This window comes from Toxotes jaculatrix, chromosome 9 (genome assembly GCF_017976425.1).
Source record: "Toxotes jaculatrix isolate fToxJac2 chromosome 9, fToxJac2.pri, whole genome shotgun sequence".
Lineage (NCBI taxonomy): Eukaryota > Metazoa > Chordata > Actinopteri > Toxotidae > Toxotes > Toxotes jaculatrix.
In genome coordinates this window covers 19,411,795-19,426,320 of record NC_054402.1, presented here as the reverse complement: position 1 = coordinate 19,426,320, position 14,526 = coordinate 19,411,795, and the positions used below count along the sequence as shown (strand labels likewise).

At 40.2% G+C, this 14,526-nt stretch overlaps 2 protein-coding genes across 2 annotated transcripts; both read left to right on the top strand.

Annotated features, from left to right (window-relative positions):
• The first annotated feature begins 858 nt into the window (after positions 1 to 858).
• Positions 859 to 6,064, top strand: glb1l2 (galactosidase beta 1 like 2). The gene is made up of 18 exons (XM_041046625.1): positions 859 to 1,040; positions 1,279 to 1,347; positions 1,459 to 1,554; positions 1,641 to 1,749; positions 1,863 to 1,955; positions 2,066 to 2,147; positions 2,287 to 2,351; positions 2,521 to 2,605; positions 2,810 to 2,947; positions 3,065 to 3,145; positions 3,303 to 3,409; positions 3,995 to 4,141; positions 4,258 to 4,329; positions 4,522 to 4,600; positions 4,904 to 4,991; positions 5,365 to 5,479; positions 5,731 to 5,847; positions 5,954 to 6,064. The coding sequence occupies exons 1-18, from the start codon at positions 877 to 879 to the stop codon at positions 6,062 to 6,064; spliced, it is 1,818 nt and encodes a 605-aa protein (XP_040902559.1). The 5' UTR covers positions 859 to 876.
• A 736-nt stretch (positions 6,065 to 6,800) lies between these two features.
• On the top strand, positions 6,801 to 13,964 carry ilvbl (ilvB (bacterial acetolactate synthase)-like). Its single transcript, XM_041047246.1, has 14 exons — positions 6,801 to 7,207; positions 7,669 to 7,870; positions 8,203 to 8,330; positions 8,511 to 8,761; positions 9,143 to 9,242; positions 9,414 to 9,511; positions 9,660 to 9,796; positions 9,948 to 10,082; positions 10,509 to 10,623; positions 10,834 to 11,003; positions 11,758 to 11,828; positions 11,929 to 12,000; positions 12,191 to 12,296; positions 12,449 to 13,964. Exons 1-14 carry the CDS (start codon positions 7,094 to 7,096, stop codon positions 12,625 to 12,627), a joined length of 1,878 nt encoding a protein of 625 aa, XP_040903180.1. The 5' UTR covers positions 6,801 to 7,093; the 3' UTR covers positions 12,628 to 13,964.
• The last annotated feature ends 562 nt before the right edge of the window (positions 13,965 to 14,526 follow it).

Sequence of the window (14,526 nt, the reverse complement as noted above, 5' to 3'; positions counted from 1 at the left end):
TTTTTTTTGCAGAACTCTTAATCTTGGATTTGACCTTTAATCTTATTAATGATCATTAAATGTATTGAGATGCTTTCAGAGGCTGACAAAATCCAAAAATATCCCAACTGGGACAGACAGGACAAATTATAGATAGCTAATATGACACACACACACACACACACACACACACACACACACACACACACACACACTCATTCATGACCACACAGTCCCTTGCTTGTTGCTAGGCTGTGACTAACTTTAGGACCACTAGAGGGCATGAGTAGACTCTAGGTGGCGGTTGTAAACTATACCATGAGGCCAACATTACTGTGTACTGCGTAATGCAATGCAGTGCCTCACTTCTCTGACTGAGTGCCACAGGGAGAGAGAGAGAGTGAGAGAGAGACAGACAGAGACAGAGCACCATTATATATTTGTTGTGAAACAACAATAGTTTCCCTTATCCACAGGGTTTGAGGCCTCCCAGCACCGTCCTCCTTTCAAAGGCTCTATGGTAAGCTCAGCTTCAAGGTTCAGCTTTCACAGTGTTTTTGATGTAATTAGGATTTTCTGTAATTCTGCATTTGGGACTTTCATGATAACTCTTGGTAAGGTTTTGTTTTTCTTGTGCTTTTTAAAGTTGATTTATTTCATACAATCCATTTTCATTGCACTACAATACATACTGTACAATATATCATAGATTCATCATTTGAAGTAACTTGCTGTAATGCTTTATTATGGTAATTCTTGTTATAGTAATATGTTTTTTATTTATATACTTTTAAATATAGTAATCCAACATAGATGATCTGTTTCACAGGGATGGACATTTTTCCATTGTATTTTATGTAACAGTTCCCCATTAGACGCCACCCCAAAGTGAGGAGAATGAGTCGTTCGGAGGGTCTGAGGGCCGACTCATCTCAGTTCACTCTGAAGGGAGAGTCCTTTTGCATCCTGGGAGGCTCCATCCATTATTTCCGTGTCCCCAGAGCCTATTGGGAGGATAGGCTGCTGAAGATGAAGGCCTGTGGCCTCAATACCCTCACAACGTAGGCTCCCACTGCGACTTGACTGTGCCTCACATTGCAGGACTTTCACTGTTCATTTCCTGGAGGAGGTCAAACACAGAGCAGATTAAATCAAATCAAATGTGCTTGTATAAAATGCCTTATGAAACGGTTCACTTTGAAATGAAATAGAAACAAATCAAATACCAAAAGCTTTTACAAGCCACTGGACTGTACTATTGCTTATTTTCTGTAATCTTTTTCTTATTTGCTTTTTCAGATATGTGCCATGGAACCTGCATGAGCCTGAGAGGGGAACGTTCAACTTTCAGGATCAGCTGGACCTCAGGTAAGGCTTCCTTTGTCTTTTTATTCATCTTTGTTGAACCATTAAATATTGAGAAATGCAGAATGGTTATTATTGTTTTAATCAAGCAGAAGGTGTCTCTCCTTTTCTCAGGGCCTATATCAGTTTAGCAGCAGAGATGGGTCTCTGGGTCATCCTGCGGCCTGGACCTTACATCTGCGCTGAATGGGACTTGGGCGGGTTGCCTAGGTAACACAGTCTGGCCATTCCTTACAAAAACATCCATATATTGTATGAGAGGAATACCACCAAAGTTGTTCTTGTGTTTCTTTCAGCTGGTTGTTACAGGATAAAGACATGCAGTTGAGGACAATTTATCCTGGATTTGTAGATGCTGTCAACCTCTACTTTGACAAGCTTGTCTCAGTTGTCAAACCTCTGATGGTCAGTCCAACTTGCTGTTTTCATTATGTGCTCTATTTTTCCAAGAATAATAGAATAATATTTTATCAATGGTGAGACAAGAGTGTATTTTTCCATGTTTGTTTTTCATTAAGTTTGAAGAGGGAGGCCCAATCATTGCAGTGCAAGTTGAGAACGAGTATGGATCGTATGCAAAAGATGAGAAATACATGCCATTTATAAAGAACGTGAGTTTATTAATGTCTGCTTTTGTGTCTGAAATGTTTATATTACATTGTAGAGCAGATATTTCAGCATCCTCCTTGCATGTGACATTTTCCTCTTCCTTTGACTGCAGTGTCTCCAGTCCAGAGGGATCAATGAGCTCCTGCTGACTTCAGACAACTGGGAGGGCTTGAGATATGGAGGAGCGGAGGGAGGTAATGAAGATATCAGATGTTAAACAAAAAAAAAAAAACATATTACAACATTAACTTTGATGGCTTTTTCATTTTTATCTTTTAATTTTGCCCTTGAGACTGCATGATGTTTGAGGATGTTATATATTTCCTTTTTCAGTTCTAAAAACAATAAACCTTCAGAGACTGTCATTTGGAGCCATCCAACACTTGGCTGACATGCAGGTAAGTGACTGTAACATTTGTTTAGTTAGCTCTACTTTTGCATATGTAAGAGCATCAGCTATGAACCAGAAGGGAAAATATTCCATATTGGGTTTTTTTTTTTTTTGTTTTTTTGTTAAAGCCCATTACAGCAAGATGTGTATTTAATACAGGCATGTGTTCTGTGTAGCCCCAGAAACCTCTAATGGTGATGGAGTATTGGTCTGGGTGGTTTGATGTCTGGGGTGAGCACCACCACGTGTTCCATGCTGAGGGTATGGAAACACTTTTCAACAATTGTTTTTCCAGTGATAAAGTGTAATTTACTTAAGCTGACAGGGAAAAGCATTACTTCTTTTCTTAACTCATTCACTACCGCACATTTCTCTTTGGTTCACATTGTCTATTATTACATGCTTTGCTTATTAAATACCATAGGATGGAACTTACTGAGTGATTTGTGTGCTTCCCCTCTGCAGACATGCTGGCTGTGGTGTCAGAGATCCTACAGAGAGGTGTCTCCATCAATCTGTACATGTTTCATGGTGGAACCAGCTTTGGCTTCATGAACGGAGCAATGGACTTTGGCACCTACAAACCTCAGGTCACCAGTTATGGTTGGTAGGAATCACCTTTTGCCACTAGAACAAAGATCCTTTCAGATCTTTGATTAATATGTATTCTCTCAAGAAATGCATTGTCTCATACAGTTTTTGTAAATGTTTTCATTGCAGATTATGATGCTCCCTTGTCTGAGGCTGGAGACTGCACCCCAAAATACCAGCTGTTGAGGAATTTATTCAGCCAGTACCACTGTGCGCTCTTTTCAAGCTTCCATATGCACTGATTGCATGACAGATTTTATGAGAAGCCATATGCACGCAGCAGTTCAATTGATGACTTCATTACCCCGAGTAATTGAATCTGTCATAATTAGCCCTAATTAAATGTTTTTGCTAACTCGTGTTCCAGCTGGGCCTCTTCCTGAAGTGCCCTCTCCTCAGGTGAGGAGAGCATACGACCCGGTTGTCATCCAGCAGCACCTGTCACTGTGGGACAGCCTGCACTTCACCGACAAGGTAAGCTGCAGATACCGAGCACCTGTCTGGTGTGACAGTTGATTCTGTAACCTACAGAATGGAAAATGTTTCCAAATAGACCACACTGTCCCCGCTGGGATGAGAGCAAAATGTAAGCTGTGGTGAGCCTCAGACAGACAGAATATCGTTGTTATCGGCCTGTGTGTCTGCTGCTGTGTCTCACACTGGTCTAGAGATCTGGCAACGTGCTGCTTCTACTCATGACAGATGTCTCACACCTGGCAGCTCAGATTTAGTCATATGCTGAGGTGTCAACATGCCTGTTTATTTTGATTTTTAAAAAAAAAAAAACAACTGTCTGTCAACTGTCTATACTGTTCGGTCAATGCTCTTATTCCAAGTGTGTCACTGTGTTATGCATACATACATATTGTTTACACTGTCAGTCAGTGAGAATGCAACATGCTAACCTCAACAGTGACTGTATCATGTCCTCCCTATAGAACTACACAGATACAGATTTAGTTCATTAGATTCATGTCATTGTTTCCAGAAATCTGATAATTAATGTGTTCTGCCAGATTCTTGTATCTGATATGTTGGGTTGTTTGACTGTTCATCCAGCCATACAGGTCAGAGAGGCCAGTGAACATGGAGAATCTACCTGTCAACAATAACAATGGTCAGTCATATGGTTACACACTGTATGAAACCACCATCAGCAGTGGAGGAAACCTCAACTCCAGGAACAACATCAGAGACAGAGCACTGGTGGGAACATACACCCAGAGACTGACTCACATACTGTACATGCATAATATAGTTTCAGAATGTTATATAATCTGGTTATTTATAATTCTGTCATTGTGACTCTTAATGTTCTGTAGGTTTTTGTGGACAGGCAATGTGTTGGTAGTTTGGACTACAAGACTCATGAGCTGACTCTTCCCGAAGGAAAGGTGACTGTTTTTTGCTTCTGTTCTTAGATGAACATGCCATCCTGCCTATAGCCCGTATGCTTACCTTCTCATAAGACTCCTTACGTCTAAACGATCCCAGAAATATTTTTTATGAAGAATTTTAAACTTTGCCTGTGGAGGGAAGGAATTTTCAACACAGTATAGTTGGTTTCCGTGTTTTGTGCTTTAAAGGGGGAGAGGATGTTGAGTTTACTTGTGGAGAACTGTGGAAGAGTGAACTACGGGAAAGTTCTGGATGAGCAGCGCAAAGGTATTCTACCTACACCTTAGCAGTGTTTATTGCTTTTACACCAGTTCAGCCATCTGAATCTATAACGACTCTAATGCATTTCTTGTGTGAGCATTACAACATTGTACCAGCCAAAGGAAGAATCAGAACAGTTCAGATAATGTTACTAGGACAGTAAAAAAATATATTCTCTCAATGTTACTATGTAGACTTTTTCTTTTTTGTGCACCATCTACTGTATGTAGGATGAAGCACACCGAAAAGCATGTGTCTGTGAGTGCTGTTCATCTGCATTTCTAATTTCTGCCTCATACTCTATGACAGGTATTGTGGGAGACATTCTGTTGAATCACTCCCCTCTGAGAGGATTTACTATCTTCTGCTTAGATATGAAGCCAGGCTTTATGAAAAGGTTGGTTAGCTGAATTTTATTTTTCATACTGTGGAAATGGCCAGATGTCTAACCCTCCTCGTGGACACAGTTAGTGAATAGCACCCCATAAATTGTAGGAAATCACTAACTCATGTATGCAAGACAGAATAGATTAGTGCACCACAACAGAACAACTTCATATAAAAAAAGTACTGCATTAATTAAAGCCCAATAAACACCTCAAATTAACAGTAAGAGTATCCCATGATCTATTTTTTCCCACCTGTCTACATTTCACAAAATATTATTTATCATGATTTGCCAAATCTTTCTCACTACACTATCTCCCGATTGATTTTAGTTTTACATGATTACAGTGAGTGTTTCAAATGATTGTTTGATCTTGTTTCAGATTAGTAAATTCAGGTAATTGGAAGTCTGACTTCAGGTCGCCCTCCATTCCAGGGTTTTTCCAGGCCAGACTCCATGTGGATGGGCCCCCCAGAGACACCTTCATCAGACTCCCTGTGAGTAAAACAACTATATTTCATGGTAAACATCATTTATTAGAGCTGGGGATTGCTGTAACACTAATGTACTGTTTCATATTCATTTTATTTTACTACAGTACTCTGCATGTATGTTTAATACAAGCATCATGCACCGTAGTATTTTGGTTGAGCCTGCTAAACTGTCACAAAAAGCTCAGAAGCCGTGTTAATACTGTAGTTTCCAAACACACATTCCACATTGTCACTTATTGATCATATATCCACAGGGATGGGGTAAAGGAGCTGTGTTTGTCAATGGGCAGAACCTTGGACGGCATTGGTTCATCGGTCCTCAGCAGTTCCTTTACCTCCCAGGACCTTGGCTCAGGAGTGGAGAGAATCAGGTAAACCCATGTTGAAACGTGATGGTGTTTGAACTCATTATGGTAAAATTTGCTTCTGCTTTCTATTTTCCTTTAGATAATCTGTGTGTTTTGTGTTCTCGTGCAGATCATCGTTTTTGAAGAACAAAAAGCGGATGACAAAATACTGTTTGCTGAAAATCCTGATCATGGAAAGACAATTGATGTTTACAAACTCCCATTTTGCACACTGCTGTGAAAATAATGTAAAGCAACAGCACACATGCAAAAAAAAAAACAAAAACACACACATAGGGGGACAGTCCACTGAGACTAGCGCTTACTGTCTGTGATTTAAATACCTTCCAAAGACTGCATATAAAAAAAGATACCTACACAATTAATGCACTAACCATTACAGTTTCAGAGGCTATAGTGCTGCTGTAAGTTTAATTTTTCATTTAAGGGTTTATTGAAATGATTCTGTTGCATTATGTATTTTACCCACAAACAATAAAATTCATAAATGAACACCTTCTGATTTATCTTGTCTTCTCTTGTGTGAACTTTGCTCTGATTAAACAGCGCAGTTTGAACCTTTGACAGCGGGACACACCCTCACGGGCTTCTCATTGGACCAAAAGCTTGTCCTTTACATTCGACGCTCACATATTCAGGAAAGACACCTGACTCTCACACAGACTTCTCAACGACTTTGAAAACAAAGCCTAGTAACCGGAAAGAAAACCGCCATTCGCTTCACAATAAAGGACACGTTTGCTGAACTTGAAAAATGTAGACCAAATTTGCGAAAATAATGATGACTTAATAGTAATCTTTTATAGCCTTTGTGAAGACACGAATATCTGTATGCATATAGTTGTGAATGTATTCCGTGAAAACTAAACATAGCGATTTACTTTGAAAATCAAATCCGGAAGTGCAAATGTAGTTCTGCCTAGCTTGACCTATAAAATATATCCGCTGATGTTCCTGTGTCCGCACATCGGGAAGAGCTCTCGGTTATTTTCAAGTTGCAGAAGAGTCGGCCACATGCCCTTCAAAGCCTTTTCTCAGGAACTTTACATTAACTAGTATCACAGTGAATGTACTGATAATAATTACGACTTTTGACATGGGTGTATAGCAGTTGTAGGAGCAGCTCCACAGTATCTTAGCCTAGCCTGAACCAGTGAGCTGCTGAACTGGATGAGTTTAGAGTAGGTTTGGACATTAAGTTTAGCTAAGTTGTGTTTTTACTACTAAAGGTTTGCTTCAGCATCCTAACATGGAGTCACTCGGAGTCATTGGCACTGTTCTGGGATGCTCTGCGGGCATTGCGCTTGGTGGGCTTGTGTTTGCTGCCTACAAACTTGGCTTACTCTACCAGTTGTTTCACAAGGTAGGTTTCCTCAACATGCTTATTATAAACTCCATATTTTTTCTATTCCTTCCTCCACATGCATTTTGCTTTATGACAGCATATTGTAAAGATTAGTTATAGCAAGGCCCACCTGTGCTTTGTAGGTTGCAGGTAAACTTTGACCAACCTTGTGGTTTTGTAGCACAAAGGCTATCACAACACCCAGGCTGTTAGTGGGATTACACAAAGCCCAGAGGCACATCGCCACCTCAAGCCTCACAATATCTGGTTATTGTGAAATATGAAAGGACTCTGGAGTGAAGAGATAGTGAGACAGGTGACCTTTAGAGGGGCCATCAACTCACACTGACAGTTGTTTATCTATGACAGAACCTTTTTTTCTAGATTGCCACAGTGTCCATTCTGTTACTGTGAAGTACCAGGAATAATCTGAATATTATGTTCTCTGGCTTAACTTTTATTCTGTTCTCTAATTTCAGACTGAAACAAAGAGCCCACGTCATGGTGGCGAGAGCGTGGCAGAGGTCCTCCGTGCCCATGGGGTCAAGTATGTCTTCACTCTCGTTGGTGGACACATCTCACCTATCCTGGTGGCTTGCGAGAAGGTGGGCATCCGCATTGTGGACACCAGACATGAGGCCACTGCTGTCTTCGCTGCTGATGCTGTGGCGAGACTCTCAGGTGCAGAAAATACATGACCCTCAGTCTTATTTGAGCTCATATCACGTTACCAGCAGTCACAGAGAATAATGGAATTGGGTGTGTTGTAGCCTTGTCAAGGTGTGCCTTGGTAGAGGGCTTTCCTGCTGCAGACAGCATGACAAGTGTAACTAACAGCATTGATAGAGGCTGGAATACAGTTAGGTGTGCCTGCATTTTGGCCCTGGTATTGCAAACAGTCTAGCATAGCATTAGATTTAGATAGAACTGTCTGAGTGTCTTGTTGTACTGAGTCAGTCGTGGATGTGTGTTTTGGAGCCGGTTGATAGCCATTTTGATTGTCTTTCCACCAGGCACTGTTGGTGTAGCAGCAGTGACAGCTGGCCCAGGCCTCACCAACACAGTGACAGCGGTGAAGAATGCTCAGATGGCTGAATCTCCATTGCTGCTGATTGGGGGAGCTGCTGGTACACTGCTGCAGGTGGAGTGGATTCAAATACTGATGCAAATATGATGTGATTGTGCAGGTAAAATAAAACCAAAAATCAAAATAGTTGTCAGTTTGGAGCAGGGGGTTCAGCTGTTGGCAGTACACAGTACAGGTTACATCTGTTCTCAGCTTCGGTTTCTAACCTCTCCGTCAACTGTGTTTGTGGCACAGGGCAGAGGAGCGCTGCAAGATATCGACCAGATGTCTCTGTTCAAGCCGCTGTGCAAGTTCTGTGCCTCCATCAGGACTGTCAGAGAGATCGTGCCTACGGTCAGGAAGGCCCTGGCCATCGCCCAGTCTGGAACTCCTGGTCCTGTTTTCATAGAGTTCCCCATAGACACGCTCTACCCCTACCACCTGGTGTCCAAAGAGTTTGCGGTTAAGAACCCTCCCAAAGGCCTGATGGGAAAGATTGTCTCATGGTATGTTATCAGCTTGTCTTGTTGACACTGAACATGTGTAATAAAAAATGATAAATGAAAAGTTTGACTCCAAAATAATAGAAAATTACACTTAAATGCACAACAAAAATGTGCAACTTTATAGTTGCATTGATATAGAAAGAAATAATACATTATTAAACACAAAGAAATAGCCTGCAGGGCGTCCTAGGAGCCCACAAGTCTTGAACACATACCTTGTAACTTTACCATCTTTGCTTCAACTTGGATCTTTTACACAACCGTTAACTTTTAGCACTTCACTTCCTCCTTGCGAATCATGTCACCCTTCATGCTCAAATAAAGACAAAATGCAGTATTACATATGAAACGATTTCATGTGATGGTGTGATTTCCTGTAAGGTACCTCAATAACCACCTCATGAACCTGTTTGCTGGAGCCTGGGAGACCAGAGATGTGTCTCCGCTTCCTGTTGACATCCCACAAGCTACAGATGATCAGGTAAGACTTTTAATATTAAAGATTTGATGCCACTTATATCTTCATGCCGGTGTAACATTTTTAGTGAAAATACCTCAATCAGACATGCCTCTCATTGTGTGTGGTATAAAGAAGCCCAAACCAGTGTTTTAAATGTTTTTTTTTTTCTTTTTTTCTTTCAATACAAATCAGGTACAAAGGTGCATAGAGCTGGTGAGTCGAGCCAAGAAACCTGTTATTCTGCTGGGCAGCCAAGCAACACTACCCCCAACGCCAGCCGATGACATCAGGTAAAGGACAATGTCTAGAGGGACAATATAAAATAATCCAGTTCTTACATGACCTGAGTTTTCCTTTCAGTGTTCCAAGAGCATTGAGGAATTGATTTGTTTCTTTGCAATACTCAACAGGTCAAAAATGTTTTCCTGCTTTTTACAGGAAGGCACTGGAGGCTCTGGGGATCCCCTGTTTCCTTGGGGGCATGTCTCGTGGCATGCTAGGTAAAGACAGTCCCATCCACATCAGACAGAACAGGAGAGATGCTCTGAAGGAAGCCGACTTGGTGCTTTTAGCAGGTCAGGGAATATTTGAATCTTCATTTAATAATTCAATAACTATTTTAAAACTTTTTTGAGGTTTCTGCTGTTTCTGATGGCTGATATAACAAACTGCGCAGGCTATCCAGAGTTCCTAGAGAAATGTTAACGTTGTGCGTTCTGTTTGCAGGCACCGTGTGTGACTTCCGCCTCAGCTATGGCAGAGTTCTCAACAGACGAAGCAAGATCATCGCTGTCAACAGAGATAAGACACAGCTGCTGAAAAACTCAGATATGTTCTGGAAACCAACTATAGCAATTCAGGGTATGTTGACAAGCAGCCATCATCATCATCCAGGTTTATAATTAAAGTAACAGTGTGGCTTGTGACTACAAAAGAACAATATCCGAACAAGCGGGAAACACCTGTTTTGACACTGACATTGCTTTTGGTGAACTTGCTAATGAGCTAACTAGCTAATAACCGCCTTAATTGAAGTGAGCCTGGGCTTCTGATGAGCTCATTAGGAGGAGGAGGGTTTTCTGGTGCTGCAATAATTGTTGGGGTTTGTATTGTCTGCATTGCGGGGAATATGGAAGCAGGCCAGTATTGTTAGAAAATCAGATGAAATCATTTCACGAGTTGGATGTAATTGTGCCACAAGCCTGATGTGGCCCACAGGCCTTGAGCTTGACATATGTACGTAAAACTCTATTTGAAGTGTAAACTGTAAATATTGGTCTATTTTAGGTGACGCTGGGTCATTCTTGGTGCGGCTTTCTAAAGGCCTGAAGGGCCATCGCTGTCCAGAGGAATGGCCTCAGAGCCTCAAAGCAGGAGATGTGACCAAAGAAAATGCAAACAGGTACACAGAGGTGATGATCCCCGGTCCCTGTTCTGTGTCTCAGTATGTCTTAACTTAAAGTTAAAAGGTTCAAATTAGTAAAATATTTAAAAACAAGAAAGGAAAGAAACACAGTTTCATTAATGGTTAATGTTAATGTAAATGCAGCTGCTGCTCTGTCATTACAAAATAATTTCTCCTTCACGTAAACCAGAGTTTTATTTCTTCCAGGGCTAAGGCTGATGAGAAGACAGAACACCACTTAAATCCACTGAAGGTCCTCCACCATGTGGATCAGCTGATGGCAGAGGACAGCATCATCGTTGCAGATGGGGGTGATTTTGTTGGAAGTGCTGCTTATATCATGAGACCAAGAGGACCTTTGCGCTGGCTAGATCCAGGTCAGATCAAGTGTTTATGAAAAACTGTTGTTATCAAAACAATCTAAACTGTTTGGTTAATTGAATGTCATAGAAGAGGCCTTGTAATTTCATAAATATGAAAATTTAATAATTCAGTGTTTCCCATATATAGGCTTTACCTGGTTGGCCTGCCCAGGTACATAAAATTACTCGATTTCAACTTAGCTAAATCTTACTTATTCCTTATGCCTTATTCCACTCTTTTCAAAATAACTCACTTATCCTCACATCTGTCTGAGATGTGTCCACTTCAGTAACTACTTGTGGTGGTGCAGCGTGTGACCAATGTATATGCAGAGACCTATGCAGTTTAGATTGAGCGAGTGTGAACCCAGGTTATTGTCAGTAGCTACAATTTATTAATTGTTCCCTAAACACCTCAAATGAAGGATATCGATAGATGCTATCTAGGCATCTGCACACGGAGAAGCCTATAGTCCCCCCCTCAAATTCTCAGCCTGTGAGAAACACTGTAATTTCAAAGGAGTGACTTTGTCAACTTTAGTTGTTTGTAGATTTGTTGCTTTTTTGTCTGCATGTAATGAGGTTACAGGAGTGCAAAGGAAACTGTTCTGTAGTAGCCAAGTCAATTTATGTTATCCAAAATCCAAAAACAAGTTTGTGCTACATAACTACAAGTCATGTCTTGTCCATATTATAACAATATATTCTGAAGTTAACAATGCTTTATTTTCAGTCATAGCTATAACTTTCCTGGTCCTTGTTCCTACAGGAGCCTTTGGGACCCTGGGAGTTGGAGGAGGATTTGCGCTGGGGGCAAAACTGTGCCGGCCTGAATCTGAGGTATAGTTTTTATTCAGGTCTTTCTGAAGGCAGTTTTCTGATCCTCTATTGATGAGTGTTCAGTCTTTATGAATGACTTGTTACTTTGTGTGCTTTTCAGGTATGGATAGTTTATGGTGATGGCTCCTTAGGATACAGTGTTGCAGAGTTTGACACGTTCACTAGACACAAGGTAAAATCACCCACACAATTAGAAGCACCTTTAACACTAAATTAGCTTTTAAAATGTATTTATGCCCCCGTTATAGGCTTCATAGGCGCTAGCAAATGATTTACCTAACTTTGTGTTGTTCTTGTAGCAACAACATGCAAGTTTCTATATTGCATGTTGCATAAATTGCACTTTGTTCTTTTTGTCTCAGACTCCAGTTATAGCTGTGGTGGGAAATGATGCCTGTTGGAGTCAGATCTCCAGAGAGCAGGTTCCCATCCTTGGCAGCAACGTGGCGTGTGGCCTTGCATTTACAGGTGGGTTTTCTCCACAACACATTGCATGCTTGTTGTGCTTGTAGAATATGCACAGATAATATCCCACACATTGAACAGAAATAGTTCATCTTCATTTCTAATGTCTGGGAAGTTGCTAATGGGCAGATTGTATTTTCTCCTCCTCTTTGTAGATTATCACACAGTGGCAGATGGTTATGGTGGTAAGGGCTACCTTATAGGGCGTGAGGACGAGGACAGGCTAAGCGACATCATCGGACAGGCTCAGAAGGAGACCAAGGAGGGCAAGGCTACACTTCTCAATGTTCTGATAGGCAAGACCAACTTTAGAGAGGGCTCTATCTCTGTTTAGAGCAGCAGTGCATTCTTCTTCCTTTAACTTTGGCTGCCTTCCCAGAGTTTTACTGTCAAACGCTATGTAGGATTTCAGCTAATAATATTGTCAAGCCAAGCCCTGACCAGACCTCCAGACCTCTGCTAATCCTTTGTGCCCTTAAAGCCATATAAAAGGAAATGTCTACAGTATGCTGATCTCCCATATGACTTCAGCTATCACTCACTTCTCTCATCAGATTAGTCACAAATGATTTGTGACTAGCAACACATCTGCAAACAGCAGTCAGGACTATAATAATAATAATAATAATAATAATAACAATTATTATTATTATTATTAGTATTAGTATTATTCATAGCCACTTAATTTATAACTCTATATATACCTGACCTTTTGTTGCGTAGGCTACTTTCAGGGTCATATTGTGTTCTTTGAAAGACAATTGCTGCATTTTAAGAAGGGATAGACAGAAAAGTAAGAAAATCTTGCTTTGTTTTGAGATTTTACCTTTAACCAGCCTATTATAACTTGAATAGGTATTTCTTGTAAATAAACCTGTGACAGAAAAGCACTCTGCTTGAGAGAGAACAGTGCTTTAAAGGGGCAATGTGTAAGAAAAGGCCAACTGTCAAATCCACACTCCAAACAAATAGGGGGCAGCATATTACCAGAAAGCTGAGTTGTCCAAGTCTACTAGCATCTACTACTTCTTCGTCCACTCATGTTGGATTATAGGCAGACTGTGAGCTAGAGTGTCTCACTATCACCTCTTGAGGTACAAAGTGGTATTATAAGACAGGATGAGCTGTGGCTAGCTGGTCAGTATGCTAACTTCATTAGATATATCTGGAATACAGTACATAAACATCTTTGACATAACATCAGAACTGTTATTTCTCCATGTTCTGTTGAATATCTTTGCTCATTTTTAAACTAAAATACCTACATATTGCCCCTTTAAGTTCTCGAACGTAACCAGTATGCCTTTTCTCCTTGCCTTTTTACAAGGACATATGAAATCTTACCGCTGTGAAAAGCTTTATCGGTTGGGATAAAAATTTGTTAAATGGGAAATAATTTTTGAATGTTAAAGATTGACAAATGGTATGCCTTTTAATGTTAGATTATCCTACTACATTGATATGTATAGGTTGAAAATTGTCTGCTGATTCAGTTATGTATTTAAATGATATTTAATACTAACCTGTATGCAGTGATGTGGGCTATCATTTAAAATATGCCTAAACATAACATTTATTGCACTATGATCATAACTTATTTACACAGTAGGTGAACATGTGTGGGTCATCTCACTCCAAATGTTAATTTGGATTAATTCTCAAATAAACTGAAAAAAGGAAGTGGTTAATGAGTGAGCTTTTGAATGATCTAACAACTCAATGATCACAACCATATAATCTAACCATAACTTTCATTACTTTCTATATATCTAGTCCTACGGTTGCAGTATTTATAGTTCAATATTAATTATTGTTAATTACTGTTATAACATAGCTACCAATATGTAAGTTTTTGGTTTAAACTGACAAAAATGCTCAGATTTGATTCTCTTCTTTCTATACTCGGCAGAAGTGGAGTTAATCTATAGACAGGAAGGAAACTCATGCATTTGATGCATTGGGGAAGTTTTCTGAGTTTTCTGTTTGGCTTGAAGAAAAGTAGACCTTCATACCACTTATATTCTGTGCAACATAAGCATTATAGCTGTTTTATATTACTATATTGCTCCGTGCTACTAGAGGATGTCTGTATATACATTTTAAAGTTTGGACTTTCTATTCTTATCAGTGGCACCACTTGTAGATTTTCATGAGCTACAGTAGGTTATCTGTTTTATAGTTGTCTAATGCACTAGTATGTCTAATTTATTTTAGAAATATGGCAACGTGTACT

What these genes read in the sequence shown, in the direction of transcription:
- glb1l2 (XM_041046625.1), top strand. Translation starts at nt 877, where the DNA reads ATGAGTCGTTCGGAGGGTCTGAGGGCCGACTCATCTCAGTTCACTCTG. An exon ending in GACTTGGGCGGGTTGCCTAG is followed by an intron (nt 1,555 to 1,640) that starts GTAACACAGTCT and finishes TGTTTCTTTCAG; the next exon opens with CTGGTTGTTACAGGATAAAG. An exon ending in TCAGGAGTGGAGAGAATCAG is followed by an intron (nt 5,848 to 5,953) that starts GTAAACCCATGT and finishes GTTCTCGTGCAG; the next exon opens with ATCATCGTTTTTGAAGAACA.
- ilvbl (XM_041047246.1), top strand. Translation starts at nt 7,094, where the DNA reads ATGGAGTCACTCGGAGTCATTGGCACTGTTCTGGGATGCTCTGCGGGC. An exon ending in CTGCTGGTACACTGCTGCAG is followed by an intron (nt 8,331 to 8,510) that starts GTGGAGTGGATT and finishes TTTGTGGCACAG; the next exon opens with GGCAGAGGAGCGCTGCAAGA. An exon ending in TTTGCGCTGGCTAGATCCAG is followed by an intron (nt 11,004 to 11,757) that starts GTCAGATCAAGT and finishes TTGTTCCTACAG; the next exon opens with GAGCCTTTGGGACCCTGGGA.